A 26,067-nucleotide genomic window follows, 5' to 3' on the forward strand; every position below is an offset into this window, starting at 1 on the left:
AAAAATTACATACTAGACATTTGTCTAATATGAACCTATTGTGTCATTTAATCAGTTTCAAAAAGAACCCAAAGCAACTTACTATCTTCAGGGAACCAGGGTTATTCTTATACACAAAAGAAATTACTTGGTCTGAATGCAGTGAGAGATAAAAGAGATTCTCTATCAGAGTGTTTTAATGAATATCTATATACAGTGCAGATGTATAATAAATCAGAGCCAAACTTCAGCGTCATGCTCTTCACTTCATTTTACTTACCATCAGTTCCTATTCCACTTTTAAGGTCAGTAAAAGACTGGAAAAGACACAAGAAAAGGCTGAGTATTGAAAAGTATTTCTTAAATCATTAGTTGTTTGTCATTTTAATGGTGTTAGACTTTAGCAAATTTATGAGGCATAAACTAGTTAGCTTTACAGTGTCCAAATATTGTTAGTCTTAGAAGACCTCTTATTTGAAGCCCGTGTTCTCCACTCGATTTACAAACTGCCCCTATATTTTAAGCTGATGATGTAACTGCCTTATTTGCAGTGTCTTGGTCAGGATACAAATACAGTGGGCTCTGCGATGAATTTGCTCTTGGAGGTGGTTGCGTACTAGCCAGTCTTTCAGAATTTCCTGGAGACTTCTCCTTCCACCTTGGACTTGCCTGCTCCTGAGACACTTCCCACACAGAGGGGCATGGGGAAGTAAAATTCATAGTGGATTGTGAGAGGTAGTTCTCCTGAAGACCTTCTTGGAGGCACCTGTTTGAAAGCACTTCTTTTTCTTTGGAGTTTCGCCACTTCATCCTTCGATTCTGAAACCAAATTTTCACCTGTTGGCAAGTAAATGAGAGTTTATTAGCATTCTTTTCATTAAACAACATTGCCTTTATAAGTTTTTTTTCCTTCCATCCCCTTAGTTTCATGCTCCTTCCCTATTCGATGTTACAGTAGATCAGTCAGGCTGACTGACTGACATTAACTGAGGATTTTTCCCATTCCTATTTGTTACAGCTGAGCCAAATACTCTCTGTGACTTTCCCTACCTCAAGCAGGTGATTATTTGGCTTGTACTAGAAAGATGACAGCTAGGGACAGTGCAATTTCTTATAGCACCATCTTTCTAGACTGATAAGGATTCTCAGAGTAAATTAGCATTGTCATTAACAAAACTAAGTGATAGTACTGGCAATGTGAAACTTCCTTTTTAAAAGAGCCTCCAAGAGCTAAGACCGTCCCATTCACAAACACAGCTTGGCCATATAGCTTCAAAATGTGTGTTATATGACACAGAAGTTAGGATTTAAAGACATGTTGTCCGTCTAACTACAGTTCTCCAGGAGTTGCCTAGAACCATGTGCTTTTGAGACAAAACCTATATTTCAAAAACTTTGAGTCACAAAGCTTGGGCATTCAAAATGCATTCATGAAATGCTGGGAAAAGCTTAGGAAAATACACACCTGGGAAGTGTTACATTAAGAGAAGAAATGGGTGTGTGTAGGGGGGGAACCAAGCAGATTATTCAGGTTATATTCTTTTTTCTCTTAAATATTTGCATGAAGTTTCTTCTAGGATGTAGAAGGGGATATACTTCCAAAGGTCTGAGAATTATCACCTTTGCTGGCAGGTATTATTACTGCAGCATAACCAGTCAGAACCAGAAGAACTAACCTTCATGGGAACTACTCTTCCTTTTATAAGAAGAAAAAAAAAAAAAAGACATGGGTATCATCTGGTCTATCATTATCATAAAATAATTTTCCTGTAATGGTAACTATGGTAGCTGTTATCTGTGTCTCACTCCATTATTTTTTATTCCCCACTGCTCTCCTGAATATCAAGAACATGGAAGAAAAGATCAACAAAAATAGTGGTAATATTAGGAATTTGACTATATACTAGGGAATTTTTAGGCAGCTCACTGGTGAGTGCAATTGCACATTTTCATTGAAATGAAATTGTTTGTCCTGCAGAGATTACAGCTTTGTTCATGCTCTGCTTCTTTTTTTGTTTATAGTTGGTGTGCTTGAGATGGAGTCATTCAGGTTGCAAGGAACCACAAGATCTAATGTTCCATGCAAAGTAAAGCCAACTGCAAAGCTGGATTAAATTGTTCGGGGCCTTGTCAAGTTCTGAAAACCTCCAAGATAAAAATGATGAGAGCCATCACCATTCCCAGGCTTTTGTGCTCACCAGACAGCTTCTGCCACATGTATCTTAAGAACTTTCACTCCTGCTGGGTGCAAAGAAGTAAAATTGTACTGTCACTCACTTTCTCTCAGCTGTACGCTGGAGACCCGTGTCTACTCTACCATCTTCAGAATCCCACCTGCCATTGGCTAAAATGCTGATTTTCTGCTCTAAAACCCTCACAAACATCTTTTTTTCAGTTTCTTTCAGGTTTTGTGCTCTTCAAGCCAGGCACTTTTTTTTTTTTTTTGTATTTGCAGCTAGATCAGGCTCCTGAGATTCTAGATGGGGCTACCACCTCTCAGCACCATCATTAGCATATTTGTTTAGTTAGAACAACTCATAGGAGGTATTAAATCTTCAGCTAAACTCTGAAGTCCTACAGTAGACCAATGCACAGTCATATGAAGAAAAAAAAACTTAAAATGTGAATTGGTAAGTAAAATTGGAGCCTTTTATAAGGCCACTCTGCAGATTTTTTCTTCTAGAGTGTCTCTGAGCTCTGAAGAGCTCTTTTCTTGCGCAGCTAGGTTTGTTTCTGTAGGGTGGTTCCCCTCCCTCTTGGGACAGAATGGTGCTATCCCTCTTGGGACAGCACTGGCAAGTGCTGTTGACTGTTTTGTCACCAGCTGTTCATCTGTGGGTGCAAAGGGTGCTCATAGGAATGAAGGAAGGCTCCATGCTGTGTTTTTTTACCTGGCAGCAGGATGGAGCACAGTTCCCTACTCCAAAGCCCCTGATGAGGCTGTGTCAAACAGCAAAATGGGTGTTGGAAATGATGCGGAGGTCATGTTTCTCTCATTTGTGTGAAAACAGAGCGATCAACTTTTGATTGTACACCTTCAGGAAATAAACCAGGAACTTGGTCAAGCATTCTTTGGTTAAAAGTGCCATTGATTTATTGAGGTCTTTGCTCAGAGAAGGAGCTCGGGGCTGGCCCTACGTTGTTCAATTCTCTTCTTTCAAAGCCATTTTAAAGATTTTTCTTCAAAAGGACAGAAAGTCATGTGTGTTCTGTCATTCCTTACCTGAGACTCCTTTAGACCCAGGTTAATGGCCAGTTTCTTCCTGTCTGTTTTACTGATATACTTCTGCTTCTGAAACATTTTCTCCAAAGCTTTCCTCTGGTCTTCAGAAAAGACAGCTCTTCGTAATATACCTCTCCGGGCTTTGGAGTTAGACTCCTGGGTCAGAAGAGGCAGGACACTTTCCTCTCCTAGTGGAAATAGATGTGAATTTCACACGGTATCTAACACATATTAGAAAAATATTCAGTGCTGTTCATTATAATGCTAGCAGACTACTGTGCCACTTTGATTTGTTGGTGTTATAAGTGTGTCGTAATGCTTCAGTCGTGTTCATTAAGGGTGAAATTCTCACTTGGATCTAGAGGTGTTGTCAGTGGTCAAAAGTCTCCCTTTGACATGGTAAAAAGTAAATCAGATGAGTTCATACAGGAATTTTAACACAGGGCCCATGCTACTGTAAAATCCAAGTACAGTCAGGGAGAAACTTCTCCGCTTTCCTTTGCACATTTTCATTACTGAGTAACCTGCAGTAAGTTTTCCTAGGAGTTTATTTTCTCCTTCTGTGAGATGCAGAACCAGATAAAAAGTGGTCTGTATTACTGACTCAAAGAAACTAAATAGGCTTTCTTAAGTTTTGTTTACTAATGAAAGGCTTTCAGAGTGAAGTAATTCTCAGAAAATCTATGGCCATTCACTTGCTTATTCTAGAAACCACAACAATTTCTTTACTACAGGATTTGGGGAGTACTTGGCCTTATTCCTGTCAGCCTGGCTGCTAATCCTTTGCCATCCCATAGCAAGTTCTGGGAGGGCATTTTTCAATGAATCCCATCATATCCCCTTGATCCATGCCTAGAGGGGACCCTACCCTAGAAAACAGCCTTGAATTTGGTGGACAGAACTACAGTGGAGAAATAGAAGTGTTTACATCATCCTTTCATTGGTCTCACAAAGAGCACAGAAAAAAATTCGGATAAATCTCTCACCTTCCTCATGCCCAGTAAAGCCCAAATCCCTAGTGCTTTGCAATGCTCCCTCTCCCACAGAAGGATGTGGTGTAATGGGAGTGGTCCTGGTGAGGTTCGGTATGCCTCCAGCAGCCCCAGCTTCCCCAAATGCTCCCAAACCCAGGGAGCAGTATCAGAGGCTAGGCGAATAGGGCCTGTCACCAAGCATCAGATGTGATAATTGCACGGGACACTTACAAGCAGTCCAGGAAAGAGTTGCCCTTTGATTCAGAAACGCATGCCGTGGCTGTAAAGCCAAAGACACCTATGATCCTTCTGTGAGAGGGCAGACACAAAGGTGGCTTTGGTTTGTGTTATGTGCAATTTGGACTCTAAACGTGCAAGCTGTCCTGTTGATGACACCTCCCCGCGTACACACCAAGACTGCTGTCCCAGTTTAGAGTTACAGCAGCTGCAAAGCGGTGTTGCAGTTCAATTTGTGACAAGGATTTCCATGTCAAAAGCCAATTGCAAAATTCTCATCTAAAGTATATTTTCTAAAACATTGTACCCTTCTTTCATGAGAAAAGTCTATTTTAGTCAACTGTATAGGCAGTGGGGCAGAATTAAATACATTTGTTCAATAGATACAGTGCTCTTGAAAATACTGATCAAATCCAGATGCAGCTTTCACAAGCTGTTCCTTGGGGCTACACCACCTTTCAACTTTGGTTTATTATACATAAATACACATGGGCATGTGTATCTTTAAACACTCACGGAGAAACAAACACATGGACGCCGAGGGTATTGTACAACTGTGTACGTATGACAATGAGGAATTAGAGTGTCTATGTTTGTCTTGTAAAGTTGACTAGGTACTTTTGTGGTGTGTGTTTGACTGGTTTGATATTACATTACACACATTACCCCTGTATCTTGCCTCCCACTGTGACCAGCAGAGGAAGAATATTAGAAGCTGAGCAAATATACAATGATCTTTCCCCAAAATACATTGCCACTGTCAAGCACTACTGTTTAGGCACCACTGCACTTAGTATTTTCTACTAGACATGCCTTGCTTGAATTTTTTACATCTTAAAAACCCATCTTTATATTTGTCCCCTAAAATAGCCTGTGGCAAAAAGTAATTATTTTGATTTTAAATGTTACAGTATAAAGAAGTTTAAATGGATACAAATGTATTTCAATTTTCAAAATGATATTTGGGACCTGATACAAAAATCATAACCTACTGATTACTGTCCTGATATTTATCACACAGTGACACAGTCAGACTCCCTACAAACCAAAATAAACTATCTGCAGCACAAACGTCAAAATGTCACGATGGAGGTTTCTGTAAAGGGCAAGCTGGGTTCATATTTCCCTGAGGAGCGCATAGCCCCCGCGTGCCCCCCCACCAAGATCTGATCCTGCTCATGAAGCCGGGGGGGCAAACACAAGCCCTTCTTCCTCAGTCGTGTTTTCTGTCCTTCTTGCTGGAGTTTGCAGAATTCAGGTACCTTTTTCCAGAGCCTCCCAGTAGTTTCTGATGAATCGTCAGCAATTCCCGAGTCTACTAGAAGGTACAGTCTGATGGTGGAGGAGCTGCTACTTTCTCTCATCCTTACTGCAGGATGAGAGATACCAGTGAGGGAAGAAGCTTCACAGGGCTGGTCCGTGACTCCCAGGCAGAGTTCCACAATGGAGTTGTCAGCCAGGGACGCAGGATGCCAGATTATGTGACCCCTTAAAATTTGTCTTGCCTGGCTGGTTGTTAACAGTCAATCAGCAAAGAAACAACCTCCTGCCAGAGCACTGAGGCACCAATTAATTCCTATAGAGGCAGTATGTAGGGTACAGCTTAACACCTGCATTAGGCTAATGTAATAGTGAAGAGTGATTCGGTAGATTCCGTGAAGACTAAGGCACAGTATGTGACTGATTTTAAAAGCCCAACTGAACAAAATTTAATCATGAGCAGAACACTCATAAGCAGCAGTAAACAACCACTGGGTCATCATTGGGTCAAAAATGATGATCTCCACTCGTGTTTGGGATAATGAATACTCACCCTCAATTGACTAGCCTAGATGATTTTTTTAAGAATGTCTCATATTCCAAAATGCATTCTGACTCTGCACTCGAAAATTACATTTCAGTTGGTGGGTTGAAAGATTTTTTAGTATGTGGGGATAGGCAGTCGTTCATTCATTACAACAATTCTATCAGAACGAAGCAAGTCAGTTTGCAACCTGTTGCACTGAACATGCATCAAAAGGTTTAGTGCTCTTTTGACATAAATGCAAATCTGTTACCATTTCCTGTGTTGCTGGTTTGATTTTTGTTTTTGTTTTGTGTGTGTGTGTGTTTTTTTAAGTCTTTCCTTTGTGTCCTAATATATAGTGATAAATGTCCCCTTAATCTGTGGAACAATCTTCATTTGCCTTCATGGCAGAGACCACCTTGAAGGAGCAAGTAAAAGCTTTAGTCATGGTTTCCATTTTTTCATTTGAACTCAATACATTCTAGTTAAATGGACAATTAATAGGTCACTTCCAAAATAGTAGTGTATCACTCCTGGTTAATAAACAATCCCCACAGTTGATAATGGGCCTATGTATTCAGCAAGTCCCTGTATACACTCAGCTCATCCACTAAATCCCTTTTCAGGTAGACAGGGTTATATGGGAAGATGAGCTAGAATGAGTCTATAAAAGTCAGTTTCATTCACTGCTTTATTTTTCAGTCAAGTGCTTTAAATGGTGTCCAGAAAATCTCTTGGAATGTGAGACAGGAGAAAAGACTGGCACATAGAGTATTGCTTTATGGCCATACAAAAGGGCAACTGACCCTTGCCCAGGCCTTTTCAATGTGAAATGGTTCCTAAAGTTCATCTGCACAGTGAAAAATTGTGGTGAGGTCGCGTGTGGATGAGTAAAGTGAAAGTGGTGATTGGTCATGGTGCTGTCAGCCATTGTGGGAGAGCCGGGGCCATGTAAAACGCTCTGTGGGAAAGTGTCAGCCCCCTAAAGAGGTGCTCAGAAACTTGCAGCTCATTAAACTGCCAGCATTTGCTGCCTCACTTGTCAAGAATCATTCAACTTAGCAACTGCCCTCTGAAACGTTCATAAAACACATGCACATAGCCAGGAAGGGTTTGAATGCAACAGTGATAAAAAAGTATATGCTAGAGCACGCATGAACTCTAATTTCCATTTGGAGTTGACAAAGGATTTGTGCTTTTTCTCCATTTTGAAGGACGAGGAAATGCCTCTTCTGTTTGTGTTCCTGAGCCATAAACATGTAAAATCAGAATATATATTCTTACACCATGGCATGCAAACTTCACAGTCAAGGTTAAATTTAGATTTGGATTAAAAGGAAATGCATTCCAGGTCTTAATCCTGGGTGTAAAGTGCATACTGTCCAAAATTCTCTTCAAAATGTGTCTTCACATTTTTACATTATAATTTAAAAAAGAAAAAAAAAATTAAACGTTCATGCATTTGAATGCTACAAGAATGATTGTTTTATATAAATAATGCTAGAGCTTCCTGAATCATAATTTATCCCTAACAGACATTAAAATGCAGCATCCATTTTATGATCTTTCAGCTTTTTTCTTTTCTTATTTGCAAGCATTTGTTGACACAGATTTTTAAAAGAGTTACTGATTTTTAAAGAATCTTTTCTACCAAACTGAAAACAAGGAGATTTCCTAGGTTAGCGCTGTCTGGGTGTCTCAATGCCACTAGAAATCTCTCACAATTGCTCAGTGTACTTAAGTTTGATAAATCTTTGGAAACCTTCTGAATAGGATTGCTGTGATTTTACTAAGGAATTAGCTGCTGCCATTGCATCACCAATTAGTTTTCCAGAACACATTAAATCCTGCTGCTTTGGTTTACAGAATAACTCAAGCATTACTGATGAAGCATAAAAACTTACTTGGAAAAGCAGTGGGGGATGCAGGGTGCTGACAGGACCCACCGCAGCATGCTGAGTAGAATGGCGGGGCTCGGAGAAAAAAGTGTTTGGAAAGAGCTGCAGAGAAAGCATAGATCTAATTGATTATCCATTGAGCTTAGGTGAAATTCATAACAACAGTCCTCCAAAAAGTCAGTGTGTAAAGTCCTGCCCCACAAGCTCTTTTTCCTTTTTTTCTAGATGGTGATATTTCTAAGGCAAACAATGATAAGCCAAGTAATTGCTCTTAGGAGGACTAGTTTATATGTATCATTCAAATATAATATGGAAAACTATTTATTATAAGAATGAAACTCTGAAGATGTGAGATTTACTTCTGTAATTGCTATAATTATTTTTTTTTCTAAATATTAGGATTGAACATGTTGTTTAAATAATGCATTGTCAAATTAATTAGTATAATACATCTGAGAAAGTTACTTCAAATAACTCTAGTAGGCATAATACCTTAAAAAAAAAATCTAAAAATGAATCCTGACTGTTCTGCTTGTACTCAAGTGCCGTTATTAGTACTCAAACCACTAATGACTTCCATAACTGAGGAACCTTTATGAATAAAATATTTAAAATGTAATGACACAATCCGGGCACAGACTACAGGACCTGATTCTGCTATCCTGATGTTGAACTCAATCTTGCTGGGAAAGTGCTCTAAGTTTAAATAAACCGCTTGCTAAAGGAGGCACAGCTTAATACAATAAAAATTGCTAAATGATCCCATAAAATTAGGTAATATTTGGTAACATTTCTATAGATTTTTTGAACTAATACATCAGAAGTCTCTTTATGTTTAAAAAGTTATCACAAATCTTTAAAAATTCTTCATTATCAAATAATTCCTTACAGTTTTTCTATAAGGCTCATGGGGTTTTTCATTAATCTTAATTATTTTTTAATTTCTCTCATATTAGTCAACTATGAAACGTGGATTTTTTTTTTGTTTTGAAAATAGATACATCATGCTTGCTAGAATTGTACGTGATCAGCATCTATGTCACTTTCCTCTCTTGGTTTAGGCTGAAAATAAACAGCTCTACACTCTGCACTGTAGTTTGTCTAAGTATCCATAATTAATCAGACTAATTACAAGAGTAATTGCATACCTAGATAAAAAAATAAGAAATCAATAATCAGGAAGAAATATAAATAAATGTATATAAGCAGAGTTCATTTTTAATATTTTTTTTTCAACTGAAATTAAAAAGGAATATGACACAAAATTAGATTCCTGAATACATACTAGGGCATCTTGGTAAGTTTTCTGATGTTCAGATCTGCTGTCTTCCAAAGCAATAAAATATTGCTGTAGAAGCCTCAATCTGAACATTTTGAAAATATGTACCTGTGTCTTTTTATCTGAATTCATACAAGGTAGGTGAAAATTTCTTTAAATTGACGGGTGTTTTATTACTGCAGCTTATCATCAACACTTTGCTGTTTCTAATGAAATATAAATATTCTCCAGGAGGAACTAATTGCCTATATCTGAGGTGCATGCTTGCAAAACACTTACAAAAAGGAATGATTTATGCCAGGCATTAGTATTCTAAAGCTTCTCTTTCACATGAGACCAGCAAGTATGGCACTGTGTCCTAAGGAGCATTAAAGAGTCAAGAAAGTGCAGCTAAATTTTATCTGTCTTATGTATCCAAGGGGCTTCAATGCAGCTGGAGCAGTACAGGAGTTGGAAAGGATTTGACTGTAACTGAAGAAGCACAGAATGGAGAAAGAAAAGACCTACCAGATAATCTCAGCCATCCTCCTGAACACAAGAGCTTGTTCTTTACAACAGTTTTTATCTGCTGCTAATGTTTTATCTACTACAGTTTGGAAACTCCCAAGGGAAGGGCTTTTCCTCCCTTTCTTGGCAGCCACATTCTTTGTGCCATTATCAAGCTTCCCTTACAGTAAGGTAAAATTCTTTCTAAAATGTCACTTCTAAAAATACAACTTACCGTACAAAAGGTACCACACTCAGTTTCTTCACTTCCCTTCCACATGTATCAAATATTCCTTGACTGCTATAATGCCCTATTCCCCTTAATCACAGCTTGAGCATTTTATTCATGTAATATGATTTTTGTTATGTTGGCCTGTCCCTGATTTTCCCTTTTATGGTTTCTTAATTCTCTCCAGTTCCGTGCTCTTTTTTGGTAATCTGGCATTCATCATGATGTGTGATACAGCCATGAGATATCTGGATAAACCAGAATTGAATAAGCTATTACTTCAGACAGATAGCATAGTCCTGCAAATAAAGATAGAGAAATAGGAAAGGATAGGTTTTCTCCATTTACTAAATTTCTCGACAAATAAGCTACAAGCACAAAGGCCAAGAGACGGATCAGTGTCAAAACTTAAAATGCACATTTTGCTTAAGAAAACCTCAAACTAGCCACACACTTCCATGGATATTGCTGGCAATGATTTCGTGCACTAGCACAGCACAATGATGCAAACAGGAGAGATCTCCAAGAAAAGATCTGCTGCAGTCAATAGAAATCATCCTTCTGTCGTTCCTGGCCATTTTGCTCAATTCACTCAACTGTTTTTTTCTGCATGCATGGCACATATCCCTCCAAGGGAGAACATTTGTTTAAGTAATAAGATGCAGATACCTTATATGAAGGTATCTCTGAATGAAGTGGTTCCTGAGACTGTTTCTCAAGATAGGTTTATTCTGGATCCTATGGAATTACCAATAGCATTATGTCTCTCTAAACCATACAACCCAATGTGCATGTCTAGTTTCTAAACTTCTTTAATATGCTCCAACTACACTGATGCACAAGTGAATTGTAGGTTGAGTCTACCAACCCGTATCTTCAGATCATGTCTGCTGAGGCAGCTGCACTCAAAGCAAAGTGTAGGAGTTACGCAGAGTTGCATCAGTAAAGAATCTGGCACAACACAGGGATACTCAACTCTACCGTGGGAGCCCTGTGTAGAGAAAAATGTTAATGCTTCACCCTAACACATAGGGAAAGTATTGCCTACGTTTCCATCTTCTGATCACGTATATCATGGCCACTCTACCACTATTTATTGTTTGAGCAATCTAAAGTAAACATTTTTTGCTGTTCACATGAGCCTGAAAATTGGGAAATGTCACAATATTAGTTCTGTATTTATTGGTCAGAATGAAGTGTACAGTAACAAAAAAGTAGCTTTCACTTCAAGCTACGTGGACTAAACATAAGCTAAATCCTAATAATTCACATCCAAGATACCTAATTCTTCTGCTGCTTGGCATTCCCATTTCATGAAAACAGACACAGCACAGAACTAAGCATTTCACAAGAGTGAGACTTCACAGGTTTAGCTTCACAGATGCATGAAAATGAAACATCAGATTATGGTATAAGTGCCTTTTGGCACTCCAAAAATTGTACTATATGCTTAAAAAGAAAATTTATTGGATCATAAATTAAAAAGGATGAAATACCTAAAATGAAATCAGTAATTTCTTTTTATATTTTCACACAAGAGAAGTTCTTTTAACACTGTTGCTGCATGCAAAATTTTGGTAATAATGTTCATTTACTTTCAGCTTTCTGAATTCAAAGCCTTTTCCCAACAGACAATCAAATGATACTAAACATGCAAATGGAACTCGAGATCATCCAGTGCTAAAACTCAGAAATTAGTTCAGACACTGACATTTTAAAACATACTGCCCACTCTGAAGATATTCTAAATTCAAAAACTTTGCCATCCAAAAGCCGTGCCAATAATGGGCTTGGAGATTTTCCTTCTAACTACTCAGCATTTTGTCAGGAAGGTTCCCAAGTCCAATCCAGTTGAAATGGATATGTAATTTTAAAATAGCATATTATTAAAATTATGTTATTAAAATAGCATATTATTAAAGACATTGTTTGCTTTTCCTAATCCTACCATTGTGAAATGACTTGGGAAATAGCGTAGGCCATTAGCCAGGAGGCAAATGATAAATGGTTATTGAGGAAAAGCAAACCTACGGTAAACTTCAGGTATTACTTACACAGGCCTCCTTCACTGCACATGTTGGTTGTTGTAGTGTTTTTTATAGTAACTGATTAAAATGTTGTATAGTCTTGTGACAAGAGCAAAAACACCTCCAAAGAGTTACTCAGAGAGCCAGTTAACATGCAACAGCAAGTACAGGAATAAAGACAGAGTTCAAGCTGTGTGAACACAGCCCTTACATTCTCCAGGCATTGCTAAGCCCTCGTGAACTGCTCTCCCCATTGATGCCCAGGCAGGAAAATAAAAAATATCGTTAAAATTATCTCATTTCATCTGAGAAACCTGGATGAAGTGGGTACAAGTCAACTGCAATTTCCCACATCCATCCATTCTTGGCAATGACTTAGGCTCTTGCACAGCTGCAGGAAAGCTGCATGTCTTGAAGAGCTCCCTGCAACTGATCTAGCAGCGGCTGCACCAGGCTGGTGGTCCAGCTGAGCCACACGGTGCCATTTCTGCTCCTGAACCACAAGCCACGAGTCTCTGGGTGAACCACGGCTCAAACTCCTGCAGTTACTGTGTTCAGCATGGTGCTTCAGCAGCAGTTGTGCAGCCCCAAACATTTCCCAGCTGGTGGGGAGCCCCTGGCCACGAGAAGGAAGCAACAGCTGCTGCCATCTCCCAACAAAGGCGGTCACCACCACAAGGATGTGGCAAAACTGACTGCAAGAACTTGTGGTACAGCATCCCTCAGAGCTGGCTTTCCTGCACTCCTAGCATCACTGTCTATTTGTTTGCATTCATTCCTGTAAAACAACAGCATGAATGCTCTGGTCCAGCCCAAAGGGCACACCAGAGTGACATACACAGATCAGTTTTAAAACCCCAGCAAACATTCACAGAAATGGTTTTGTAGTTCCAAAAACATATTTTGAAATCCTGCACAAGCAGCCGATGCAAAAAGCAGGCTTGCATTTTTTAATGGGTCTCAATGGGGCTTTCAAAAATGACCAGAATAGTTACTCCAGAAAAGCTATGTCATCTAAAAGGGCCTCAAATATGCTAACAGCATGATTATCTTTTCCTTACATCTACAGCAACGTTGTGGATGTCAGAGTCCCACCGAAGATTAGCTCAGATCACATGAATCACTGTTGGTTTTCAGAGGCACCATCTGCATGTCCTTTTATCAGGGCACGCCTTGCTGTACATGTATGCTTGGTTTGTTTCTCTGCCTGAGGAAACTAGGGGGCCTCAGGCTGGCGACAATGCATGGTCAGACTCTGGTGTACACTTCACCACTGGGACAACCCAAAGCAACATCCAAACCCCACACCACTTGCCAAAGACTACATGGCTCTCCTGGTGTCAGCAAGAAAGGCTGCTTCCACCTCCACCATACCTTGGACCTTGGAGAAGAAGGATGGGGATCTGGAAAGCTGTGGCTTTACCAGCTTTGTCTCCTGCTCTGTCCTTCTGCTTCAAGACACCCATGTGCTAGCATGTCCCCAGCACATTTTGCATACCAGTTCTTGTAAAAAAAATCTTTTCTCACTCTCAGTTAAATATTTTAAGGGCATTACTGTCACTTCTCTGTCGAAAAGTTTGGCGTGCTGTCTAAGCTCCTTGTCTCCTGAATAGTCTCCTGAATAGTCAATAAGAAGAGATAATCAGCTCTATATAATGACTCATCACCTTAAAATAGCTACCTAAGAAGGCAAGTTGTGTCATCCTCTGGAGGTGTCTCTGTATTGACTGCGGATTAGACGAGGTATTTAGACAACTAGATTAGACAAGACACCTATTTTTTTAAGCAGCTGAAGTAAGATGGCATTCTCACTATCCTTCATGGGTAACGTCAAAAGAATACAAATTCTCTGCATAGCCATAAAGAGGCAGGAAAAAATTATAAATTTCAGCCATAAAGGCACTATAGTTATTTTCTTTGATTTTCAAAATATTTCAGAAATAATTTCCTCAAAAAAGGTGAAATTAGGGTCACACGCTGTAATAGGGCAGTTCACTGGTTTTTTATTGTTGCAGCCCTACTTCCAAATCTTACCATTGGCCAAAATGCACCATTTCTTTCAGCAGTATGCCCTGAGTAGCTAAAAATTCCTGCCTGAGCCAGTCTTTACTTGCTGCATTACTGCCAGTTCCAAGCAGCCAAAAGTCTCCAGATTGGCCAGATGTTGACAGAATGAAAAAATAACAAGTGGTGAATTCTGCATTTTTTTTTTAACACATGAGCTTTTTAGTCCTTTTACATTTGTACAAGGAAATACTTCCCTAAGTTGAAATCCAAGATATTCATACAGTCACAAGATTCCAGCAGCAGGGACTTCAGCAAACGCCACCAAATTGTCCAAGATCCATGCAGATGAAATAAACTCATCAGCAGACATACACAGTACCTCAACAGAATTATGGGCTATAACTTCAGAAAAAGGCAGCCTCTCAGAGGAAATTTTTGTGAGCTTTTCAGCACAAAGCAAAGGCCACTTGTTCTCCAACAGGATGACTTACCTCAAAAGAAACACAGCCTAGGTTACTGAAAATATTTATGTGCCTAACTTGATAAGGATCTGGGTTTATGGATCTGATATTTGAAAAAGCCTCCTATTGCTTTATGTACCTGAACTTGCTTTCATTTTGAAAAGATTACATTCTGAATTCTTTTATGGGTTATGATTGACCACAGAAGTATTGCTTAGAAAAATTAGAGTAGGGATTGGTTTGCAGAGCTGAATTAAACAAGAGTTTCTGTGGAAGACCTTTGCTGGGCAATGGAGGCAGGGAATTTGCCTTCCAAAATGATGGGGAACTTAGGAATGCAAAATAGCATAGCACAATGAAGCCTGAAGTCTGCACTCACGCAGAGAACTTGCCTGATAAGATTAATCCTTATCACTTCCATCTGTTTTCTATAAACATGAAGAATATGCTACGAGATTCCAGAAGACCTCATTCTGCAGCATAAAGTGCATTTTACAGAAAGAAATTTGCTAACTGTAGGCATGATTAATTCCACAGTTTCCCCTCAGTAAATTGCTTTTCTACAGACCTCCACCATTGTTCTTCCTAGTGCTGCTCTGAGATCTTCTGGCAGTGCTTAAACCTCACTAAGGACCAAATTCTGGAGCCTCTTCCTTTCTCAGAGGCAGCGCACCCTGTGCCACCAGAGGAGATGGCACTGCCCAGTGCTGATACTGCCTGCCTGAAAGCAGGAAAAGATGCTACACTGGGGGAAATCAGTTTATGATTTCTGATACTTACAGAAACTTCTGTCTCCAATCTCCAGTCCTGTTGGAGACTTGATTGTTAAAACAATGAAGGAATCTCAATGCTCCTGGCAGTCGGGACATAAAAGAACATGCCAAATAGATCTCTCCACCCCAAAGGAACCCCAGACAAAACAGAAATCTTGAGACCTGTTAGTCAACAACTTGTTGACTAAGTGAAGATGGCAAGTTCCCACAGCTAGTGCAAACTTAGAAGGAGCAGAGCTCTGCCTTTACTTTTAGTGAAAGTTGGAGCATTATGTGCTGCTCAAGGACACAGTCTGACAGCCGGTTGGCTTAAAATCAGTAATTAGTAAGCATTTTTTCACTGGGGACATCCAACATTTTGGAAAAAAATCTCCTGGTTGTCATAAAGAAACACAAGAGATTCTACTAAAAGCTGGAAGTAAAGTATGTTGGTTAAAACAAGCATTGCAGGGAACAATTACTGTCATCACACTGTGGGGAAAAAATGACCCTGGTCTAAAGAGTCAGCCAGCAGAGGAAGACTTGGTTTTACTTCCCTGCAATGCTCTCAGTTTTCTGTTTTACTTTAGGCAAGCTGTTTCCTTTTGCTCCAGCTCCTCCTCTAAGCAGCAGAGGTCTCTCCTATCTCACCAGCACGTTACGATGCTAAAGGCATTAAAATGTACTCCAAAAAAGTACTCAAAAGTTAGAGAAACAGAAGCCATATCCATATCATAGAATGGATCTTTATTACTCTAAGTCCGGTTTATGTTTATATTTTCTCCAATTCCTTTCTTTCGTGTTGTATGTAAAGTACCATATTCTATTTGGTATTCTGATGCTTTAGGAAAAAATCCTGTAAGATTAACTTTTCAACAAGTTTTGCAATGGAAGTATCTCACTGTTATGTTTGTTTTATTTGTTTCATTGTGCTTTTCAGTTTCTTTTCTCTGTTAATCTATCAAAACACCAACATTAAAGCAGAAAGACGGATTCTTGCCATGTATATACTAGTGAGAAAATTCAGGATGTAAAACAATTACTGTTTTCCCTCCAAGGCAAATTACTTGAGAAAAGCAGAGATTTTCAGAAAATAATTTCAGGTAGCAACATAACTGGGTACTTCTCACTGAGGCCACTCTGACCTGGTGCCAACCAGTACTTGGGGAAACCGAGTCATGAGGGAAGATGTGGAATGGACCTCTTTAAAGTCTGTGCTACAACCGGCTGCATCTCATCACCCTCCAGATAATTCTCCTATGTCAGAAAATGCTGAAGAAAACTGCCAAGTCTTTTAATTTATTCAGATGGTGATGACAGCATTGGAGCACAAGGAGAAGGACCAAATCCAAGATCAGCAAGCAGAAATTGAGGACCTCTTCCCTACCTAGAGTCCATTAGTTTGTTCAGAAGCTTTATCTTAGGCTTCCCTCACTCTTTCACGGTCGGAGTAAGTATAAACTGCATAGCTGTAACAAGTTTCACTGGGAAGTGCTGCTTTACAACAGTGAGATTTTTAAATGTTTCTACCCAGGAAGAACACGCTCCAGGCGTCCAGTGCTTAAAAAGCAGAACCAGATTCTGGTTTGGTTTATATAGTCATGGCTGCAAATCCGCAGCGCAGAAGGCAGAAGCACAAAGCAGATGCACAAGGCGGAGGCACAAAGCAGAGACACGATTTCACCTCTATTTTATCAAAGAAAAAGATCCTGAAAGGGAAGAAGCAGGCCCACAGCACATGGGTTAGGAGAAATTCAGTTCAGCTGGACAGAAACATAGTGCTTAACACATCTGCTGAAGCTGGTGGGCCCAGTTCAGCCTTCCATCACCAACACTGGGGCTTGAGAGCAAGGTGCAAGAAAGCCTGCAGGAATCCGAAGATGGTATAAACCAACACACCATTGCAGAAGACACGCGAGTTTTACATCTAACACCACTTCCTTCTGCTTTTGCTTCCTAAATTCTGGATGCTTGTTCACGTGGTTGTACTCATAAGTCAAAATACTATAAATTTTTAAAACCTATAATTTGATTACATTTCATCTGTAAGTATCATTACAATGCTGGAAAGTGATTTTAATATTTACAGAGAGCATAAAGATACTTCTTTTCAAGAGTTCTTTCACTCATTAGATGATGTATCTTATGGTGTAATACTTTGTGTGTACTTGTTCAATTTTTCCTTTAGGATAATTTTGGAGGAGAACTCAAACTACATAACCAGATAAACACTTGGATGATAAAACTAAAACAGCTTAAACCTGTAAATAATGTGTGTGGAAAATTGCTGATAAAACTCTGGGGCTAAAAAGTTACAAAGGGAAAGGCTGCCGTGACCAGACTTCACGGATTGAGTCCCACCCCAGCCCATCTCTGCTGCAGACACAGACGAGAGTTTTCCAACTGACAAGAAAAAATACCGGATTTTCATTCTTTAGCATTTTTACAGAGTGTTAAAAGGTATTCTAAAATGGAGCGCTTTGTTCATGTCTTTCCTTGATAGGTGCTGTGGATACGTGTTGGTTTTGGAAATATGAAACGGCTCCGTTTATTCAGTTCGGTCCCTGTTGTGATTTCAGATGCTTTGGTTTCTGAAGACTTTTGTGGCCTCACCAGAACTTTGGAGCACATGAGCAATATGGATTACTTATCCTGCTAATTTTGATAGTTTTCAGTACCCTTTTCTGCAGATTTTTTTTTCTTTTAAAAACCTTGTATTATGCACAGCTAGTTTGTTGGAGCATTTTTAGTCCCTACACAATATGTAAAGACTTGCTAGTTCAGAAAGATTAAAAACAAATTTACTTTATTATGTTCAGTAGTCTTACTAAAGACTCAGACCATGATTTTCCAAAAAATCACGTAGTTTAGGGAGTCTAAACAGGAATGCATTTATTCCTCCAAAAAACCTACAAATATCAGTGCATACTCGCAAAAAAACATCAATTTGAAAACCTTGCCTAGTACAAATTCCTTAGTTAAAATACCTACTCTGATAAAGTCGTTTGTCCTATCATAACATAAGCAGGAAACTACAGCCTGACCATGCAAGCCTTACTCAGAAATGCCAGCGTCCAGCATGTGAACAGTTCCCCTGGAGTATGCCTATGCTGGAGAGAAGAGACTCCTTAGAAACCACAAAATCTGGCTCAGCAGGACAGTTTTGATCTAACTTGTACTTATGAGAGTTCAGAATCCTAAGAGCACTCATCACTTTAAGACTGGTAAGTCAGATCAGCATCTATATATTCCTGCTAGAAACGATTCGTCTTTGTTGTGCATCTTCTACACTAGCAGGAGACGTTTTCTGAGTGCATAATGCATGAGGAAACCTAGCATTTCTCACTGCCCAAATGTTAGGGCCTGGTGCTTTAGCCCAGAGTTCCCTCTGAACTCCCTGGGAGTTGTGGGATCACAAGACATGTAGGATTGGACCCCAAATCACTAGGAAGACCTGACCTTGCAATGTTTTGCTAAGTTCATGGGTACCACTGTAGGCTGATCAAAGAAAGCTAATTCTGGAAGAAAGCATTTGAAAAACTCTGCATTTGGTAACTTCTACAATACTTAGAAAAAGTTTACCTGTAGTGATGAGTGCTGGGAAATACGCTGTATCCCCTTTTATGTGTGCTTTGTGCATAGAAAAGCAGCATTTTCTCTAGAACTTTAATATATATATATATGCACCTAATTCCAGAAAGACTAAATTTATCCTGGATCCTGACCTGGTCTACACTTGGCTAATATAATCACGTACTTAAATAACTGAAATGCTTAAGATACGCTTACATCACTGAGGTCTGGAACATTTAGAAATGTTAACGTACGTTGATTTGACTCTCTCCTGCCTTACCTTGAAGTACATTATGACAAACACCCTCCCAAAAAATGCTTTGGATTTTGCAGAACAGTTTGTAGGATTTAATTAAAGTAAAATTACAACTTGGAAAAAAAAAAAAGTGTTAATAGTTCTGGTTCTAAAATGAGCCTTTTGGTTTCACATCTTAAAGCCTTAGTTCAATAACTATGCTCCTGTTTGCCTTATTTTCATTTTAAGTACCTTTAAAATTGAATGATCATACAAGAAAATCCTGAAAACACCACAGAAGGCTGATATATGATAATGGAAAGGCAAAATACACATGGTGAGTCTAATGTTGAATTTTATGAATTAACTTTTAATTCAACTTCAGATAGTTCTGTGACTGACAGAAATGCTCATTCCTAAAAATTCTTCAAAACACTGTTTTTATTCAAACAAAATATATGTAGCACATTAAGAAATAAAACTTGTTTTGTAGAAAATGTTTCAAAGTGACTAACTCAGCTCACAGGAGGCCTGTCTGGTGGAGAAGCACAGTCCCCACACGCAAAGCCGTGGGCAGAGCAGGTTGCCAGAAAACGGGCGAAACCTGCGGAAGTGGCAAATTCTTCATGTAGATTCATCACCTAATAAAAAGCACTGTCTTTTATTTTTACACCGAATCGAATCGCTAATTATAGGTCGTTTATGTAGCTGTAAAGGTATTTTTTTGAGATTTTTTTTTGTTTGGGGGGGCGGATTGATTGGTTGGGGTTTTTTGGGGTTTGGTTATTTTTGGGAGGGCAGGGTGCATATTGTCCCTTCCGGTCTTGTCAAAACTTATAGAAAACTACCTGCTTCTCTTGATTTAATTTCCCGTTTTCGAGGAAAACCTCGCACCCCTTCCCCTGTTTCCCCGTTCCGGGGACACCCGCGCTGAGGGGCGCGCTGAGGAGAGCTCCGGCTCTCCTGCCCCTGCAGCCTCTCAGACCGCGTCTGCTCGCGGGGAGGCTCCTGAATCGCCTCAACCTCCCAAGAAGCTACCAGACCTGCAAGAACCGTGGTTAGCAGCAATTAAAAGCACTCCTCAGCAGCCCAACGCCCTGCCTCGCTTACTACGCCTGCAGGTGCGCAGGCCCGCCAAGTTTAAAGCCGCCGTCGGCGGAGGCAGCCCCAAGGCGAGGCGAGAGCCTCCGCCGGGCTCCGGGCAGCGCTCCCCACTCCCCCCTGCGAGGTTTTTGGCCGCGGAGCCGCCCCCGGGGCTCTCCCCGCCGCCTCCCCGGGGGCCCGCGGGCAGGGGCCGGCGCTCACCTGTGGCCGCCGGCGGGAAGACGCCGCCTCTGTCCGCCGTCGGAGCCCGCGCTGGCAGGCGGCCGCCGTCCGCCGCCGAGGGGTTAAGCACTTGAAAAGCCCACCGTGTCGGGAAGGGACCCCCCGAGGGGCTGATTTGTTCCGCCGCGGGGCACAGCTTGAGGGGGACGGGGCTGGCGGGGAGGGGACGGAGCTGGGCAGGGCTCTGCGGCGCCCCGGCCCGCAGCAAGTTCTCGATGAGGAAACTTTTGCCCAGGTTGCCGAAGCCCGGCGCTGCCGGCAGGTTGAGGAGAGCCGAGGAGCCCACCAGGTCCCAGTACAGGGCGCTGGGCAGCATAGCGAGGGCTGCCCGCCCCAGCCCAGCCCAGCCCGGCCGCCGCGGCCCCTCACCGGGCCGGGACGGGGCTGCGGGCTGTGGGGGCCGGGAGGGCTGAGGGGAGCGGAGCGCCGGCTGGAGGCACGCCGCGCCTCTCCGCTGGGCTGGAAGGTGTGTCCAAGCGCATTCATTATGTCAGCCGGGCTGGGGAGTGAGTGATGGACGCGGCCAACAATGCCGCCTCGCCCCGCAGCCCCCCGGGGACGGGGGCTGGGCGGGGAGGGGAGCGGTGGCTGCCCCCTGCTACCCGCCCGCCGCCATGTCGGGAGCCCGGGGGCGCCCCTCAGGGGCGCCCCCGGGCTCCCGACATGGCGGCGGGTCCGCGCCTCACGGCCCGGCGGGCTACACCTGTGCTGAGAGGAGGGAAGGGGAGCGGGGCCCCGGCCTCCGACGGGGGAAGGTGGCCGCGGTGCTGACCGGCGAGGTCACGCCGACCTAATGATCTCATGAGGTAATAGGAAGATAGTCATTAGCTCACTCCCTCTGGGCATTTTTACTTGCCTTTTTTTTTTAACCCCCCCCTCCGCCCCCTCCCAGCCCCCACTGGATTTTTAACATTTGTCTCAATAAATCTGATTAAGATCAGCGTGGTGCTGTTAATCATGTTTTCGCTAAGATGTGGGGTGATGCTTTCTGTAGGCGTAAACATTCCTTGGCAATGGTGGCTATGTTTCTACTCGGGTATATTCTTTTTATTTATTTTCTTAAAAACCATATAACACAGCAGAAATGTAGCATTTTCCAGTTAAAATACGCAGAAAGCTAAAACTGGATGTTCTTCCCAAGCACCTGGAAGTGTCTCCTTGTTCTGCAGAGAAATCCTTTTATTTCAGACAGGTGTTGACCAGTCTCTTTTCAAGAGTATTCCCTGCAAAATCCTCTGGAGCAGGTATGTCCCTTATTACTGTAGGGATAATCCTCGGTTGTGGCCTTGGACATTGTAATGAGTAATTATAGCTACAAACAGCTGGAGAAGTGGAATCATTGGTGTCTTGAGACAGCAGGTAGATTGTTCAACTACTGTGGTATTAGGTAATATCTTGGTAGATGTGAATTAATCACTCAGCCCAAGCTTTCCTTTGCATCCTTGGGTAGCTTGGTCCTGCCAGAGTTTGGGCACTTTCTCCACTGGCACCAAGGTGCGTCTGTGGTGCACATGAACCAAAGAAGGTAAGGTTGCTTCACAATAGGGACTCTTGCAGTCCGAACTTCTGTCTTCAGAAGTGGCTGTAAGTGTGAGGAAGAATAAGAACAAAATGACAATGAAAAAACTCTAATAGTTTCCCCCTCATGTACTCCCATTCCGTAAATGTTCTCAGCTCAAGGGATTTCCCAATGTATAAGCGCTTGTATTTGCAGATCATCTGAAGGTCTTCATTTTTTGTTAACTCAAGATATTAGCTCAAGTATTTTACCTGTCTGCATTTTGTGACTGGAGTTGTCTCTTGCCATAGAAAAGGACAGAATGTAGCCCAGTGGAGCCAAGAGTGTATCAGAAGCTAATATGTATCATTGTAATATTAAGATGCAGGAATCTATATTTACTTTGTTTCTAAGGGAAAGAAGAAAACTCTCCCAGAAGAGCACCTGCTTTTGATCATTGCAAGTAGCTGCCTCTCTAATTTACCCCTCATAAATTTATTCACACTTAAGGATTTCTTGTGTCTTTCTTTTCACTGACTAAATTCACACAGAATTCCCAAAGGCCTGAGACACTAAAAACCATAATTCAATACTCGGGAAAGTGCTGTTAGTCCATCCAGCTGTGCTGCACGAATAAAAGGTATTCACCAAGCCAAAGATGGTTGTTGAAGACAGCCTTGGGGTTTGATTTCTTCCAAAGCCCTTTCTCATGCCAAAGTGGCTACTGTTGTGCTGTTGTGTTAATTTCAGCTGTGTAGTTCAGTAAAGTATGATTAGCAAGTCGCACGTTTCTGTGAAATATAAGCCCAACATATGTAGCATTTTGGCAACTGCTGTGCTTCATAGAAGGGAGTGACCAATTGCCACACAACGGGTTAACAATTCATGTCAGGTTTTGCCTGTAGTTCCAGGGTTCAACACATCACAACCCATTGCAATGAGTTTAAGAAGTTTCCGTCTCTCCCATCTTCATCTGTCAGTGACCTCTCACTCGAATTCTGGCTCCACAGTCATGGCAGTGAATGGGATCAGGGAACTCACATAGGTTTTAAACAAGACAGTAAGAAAAGATTGTTTTTCAAGAGATTCCCAGGGGAGAGCTAAAACCAGTTGAGAGAGCTTGAGTAAGGATGGTAGTGTACAACTGGTCAAATGAACTCATTACACCAGGGCAGCCTCTGAGCACTTTGTCCCTGGGACACAGTTCTGTAGCCTTGCTGAGCAGCAGTTAGGAAATTCAGTTTATCCTCCGGGCATGTGATAACCAGATACAGTCAGGCCCAAGACCTGTTACCTGTCTAAAGCTGGAGAGAACAGTCCAAGGAAATAGACATTCCTCATTCAGATCTGGAGAACAAAATAATTTGAGTGGAAAGACAAGTGGCATCCCTAAACCCAGACCATTTTCCCTAGCAAAAGCAGCCTGGAAATGTGTGACAAAGAGATCCTGAGCCAGGGAGCTGGAAAGTCATTGCATCTGTGTTACCTGGATACATACAGCAAGTAGAGATGGTATTCCCATTTCTTTTCATTTGGTTCTGCAAACTTGGAAGCTATTTAGACTATTTGAATTTTGGCAATCTATTAATTTACTTTTGTCTTATCCAGATTTAAAGAGTAAAAAAGTTTGCTTTAACTGGATAGCCTTGTTTGCTTTTGGGTGTTTGGAAAACATTACGATACACTTCTTAGGTTGCAGAGCTTAAAGAAGGGTATATAAACATACATGAAATGCACTGCACTCCATTAGGCTTCCCCACTGGCAGCCCAGGGTACAGTCTTACTGCCAAGGCAGACAGTTTATTTAACGTATCAAGTACCAAATCTGTGCAACCAAATCAAAGTCTCCCTCATGATTCCTTTTCTACATCAGCTCTGTCCTTTCTCAAATGGTATTTCCATTCTTGGACTGGGGGATTTTTACTTTGCAGCTCCTTCCCAATAGCAATTCGTGTTAAATTGAGACCTGCCTTTAGTTCATTCTTTTCTTGTAAACCTTCCTGTTGCTTAACTGGATGCATATATATTAGCTGTCATGTGCTTCTTTTGAAATTTTCCAGTAGTTTCTTACTAGCTTGTTCACATTTGTCTTACTTTTTTACTTCTAAAACTGCCAAATATATGGCTAGTCGATAAGCTGCAGCAGTCAACTACAAAATCCAAACAAGAAACAATTCTTTATTCATTTACTTATTTTACACTTTACCAGATTCAATCAACATCTACAATATTTGCAAGATTTACATACTTTTAATTTTCCTGCAAGCCATTTTTAACAAGAAAAACCTTCTTGGCTGAGACAGGCTGAAGGCTTAAGCTGCCAAGGCTTAGGTCCACATGCCAGTAAGTTACTCCAAGGTACTCAAAGGATCATGGAGATGCTCTTTTATTTTACTGCATAGGCTGTGTTGGAAACCAGTGGCATAGGTATCTCAGAAGATGTACTTTCCAGGACCCTGTGACAGCAGCAGCTGAAAAGCCTTGTAATTCAAAAGAAACATGCAAATAGGGAAAAAGTCCTACCTAGACTGGGGCAATTTCACATTGTGCTCTTTCTGACTATAAGGCATCTCCAGTCAGCACAGTTAAAATATCAAAAACTGATTTAAGAAGTGAAATAAGTCATTGAAATGCTCTTTACGTTCGATTCAGTTCAGATACACAGAAGTTCTAGCACACCTGCCACTTCTAGGCGTGAAGACCTCACATGGTGTGAGCCGTCTGCCTCCACACTTACAAACAACGTTCCTCTTGGGCAACCTGAGATACTGTATGGCTGCCACTTTATTCCATACAGCCAAGAACAGGGATCTTGGCACAGAAACAGACGCACGCTTGCAGGAGACGGAGATGAGGTCATTTCATACAGGTCTTTTCTAATGCTCTCTTTGCTTCGCCGTGCTAAAGGCAACTCTATGCAGTCGTAATTTTACTGGATTCTGTGTATGACACTTTAGAGACATCTATTTTAAATCAGTTATTGATGATTTCCAACTTTGCTTTTCCAGCAAAAATAATGCCATACCCTCTCTACTTTCCTGCTCCTAAGCTTTGGAGTGCCATATTCAAGCCAGAAGAATAATGCATGAATCCTACCAGCATACACACTTGCTTCTTGGGACTGATCCTGAAATTCTCGCTAAATGCCCTGGGCTTAGGCATCATAATGTGCTTTGAATAACATAATGTGCTTCTAAATAACAAAGTGAGTTTCTAATTACATTATTATTCTAAGTGAGATGCATTTTCTGTACCCTTGGAAATAGGTGTCTTGTATTGTTTTGTCTAGCCTGAGCATGGTAGACAACTGTGCAAAGGTTGTGCTGTTATGCACTCTTTAATACAATATTACCCCGAAATAAATAAATAAATAAATAACAATTTGTTATTTGCATTCTGCAAAATAATACCAAACTTCCCAAGCACAGGCTAGGTAGTGCCATTCATGCGGAGCTGCTATAGGCTTTTAGCCAGTTCATGCTCTGAATTTCCCCTCCCTACTCAAAAATCACTCCCTTGACATTTTAGTGACAATGGTATATGGAGAGGCTGAGTGTCCTGGCCTAGGAAAGCCGCTCACTGCCATGTTATGCCAACCTGGGTGCAAATCACTCTGGGTAGCTCCAGCCTAGAGAAACCACAGAAGAGCAGTGGCAGACGTAGTGCAGGTACTCAGCAAACTAGGGGCAAAGGTCCTGCTCCGCAGGAGGGATTTAAGTTTTGACCTTGAGTTTATTTCTAAGCAAACTAAACTGTTCTGGCTTACACCTGTTGCTCTTTGTACTGCCAAATTTAGGATGAAGTTCAAGCACAAAATATAGCATCTGCACAATGTGAAGCATTAAACTGGTATAAGTTGACTTCTTAAGCACATCTTAGACCTAAAAATTTTGCAGTGACTTGTACTGTGCAGACTTTTGCTGGATGAGTGTTACCTGCACTGCTTTGTGATGAGCATTCCCACATGCAGCCCAGGGTAACCTTTGGCATCTCTTCCCAGAAAAGGCCAGGGTGTGGAGGAAAATTTTATTTGCATGCTCTGGTCCTGTCACAGGTCACTATTTTTTCCATCTGTCTTAGAATATTTGCACTGGGAG

At 41.2% G+C, this 26,067-nt stretch overlaps 1 protein-coding gene across 1 annotated transcript; it reads right to left on the reverse strand.

Annotated features, from left to right (window-relative positions):
* Nucleotides 1-498: 498 nt before the first annotated feature.
* On the reverse strand, nt 499-20,788 carry DBX2 (developing brain homeobox 2). The gene is made up of 4 exons (XM_035544337.1): nt 20,452-20,788; nt 8,104-8,199; nt 3,203-3,390; nt 499-816 (listed from the first exon to the last, which is right to left on the reverse strand). The coding sequence occupies exons 1-4, from the start codon at nt 20,786-20,788 to the stop codon at nt 499-501; spliced, it is 939 nt and encodes a 312-aa protein (XP_035400230.1).
* Nucleotides 20,789-26,067: the final 5,279 nt, after the last annotated feature.

This window comes from Cygnus atratus, chromosome 1 (genome assembly GCF_013377495.2).
Source record: "Cygnus atratus isolate AKBS03 ecotype Queensland, Australia chromosome 1, CAtr_DNAZoo_HiC_assembly, whole genome shotgun sequence".
In the NCBI taxonomy this organism is placed as follows: Eukaryota; Metazoa; Chordata; class Aves; order Anseriformes; family Anatidae; genus Cygnus; species Cygnus atratus.

Bases quoted from the DNA above. Each gene is read 5' to 3' on its own strand.
- DBX2 (XM_035544337.1), bottom strand. From the start codon at position 20,788: ATGCTGCCCAGCGCCCTGTACTGGGACCTGGTGGGCTCCTCGGCTCTC. The intron at 8,200-20,451 runs GTGAGCGCCGGC...CTTTCTCTGCAG, and splicing joins CTTCCCGCCGGCGGCCACAG to CTCTTTCCAAACACTTTTTT. The intron at 3,391-8,103 runs GTAAGTTTTTAT...TATTTCCACTAG, and splicing joins ATCCCCCACTGCTTTTCCAA to GAGAGGAAAGTGTCCTGCCT.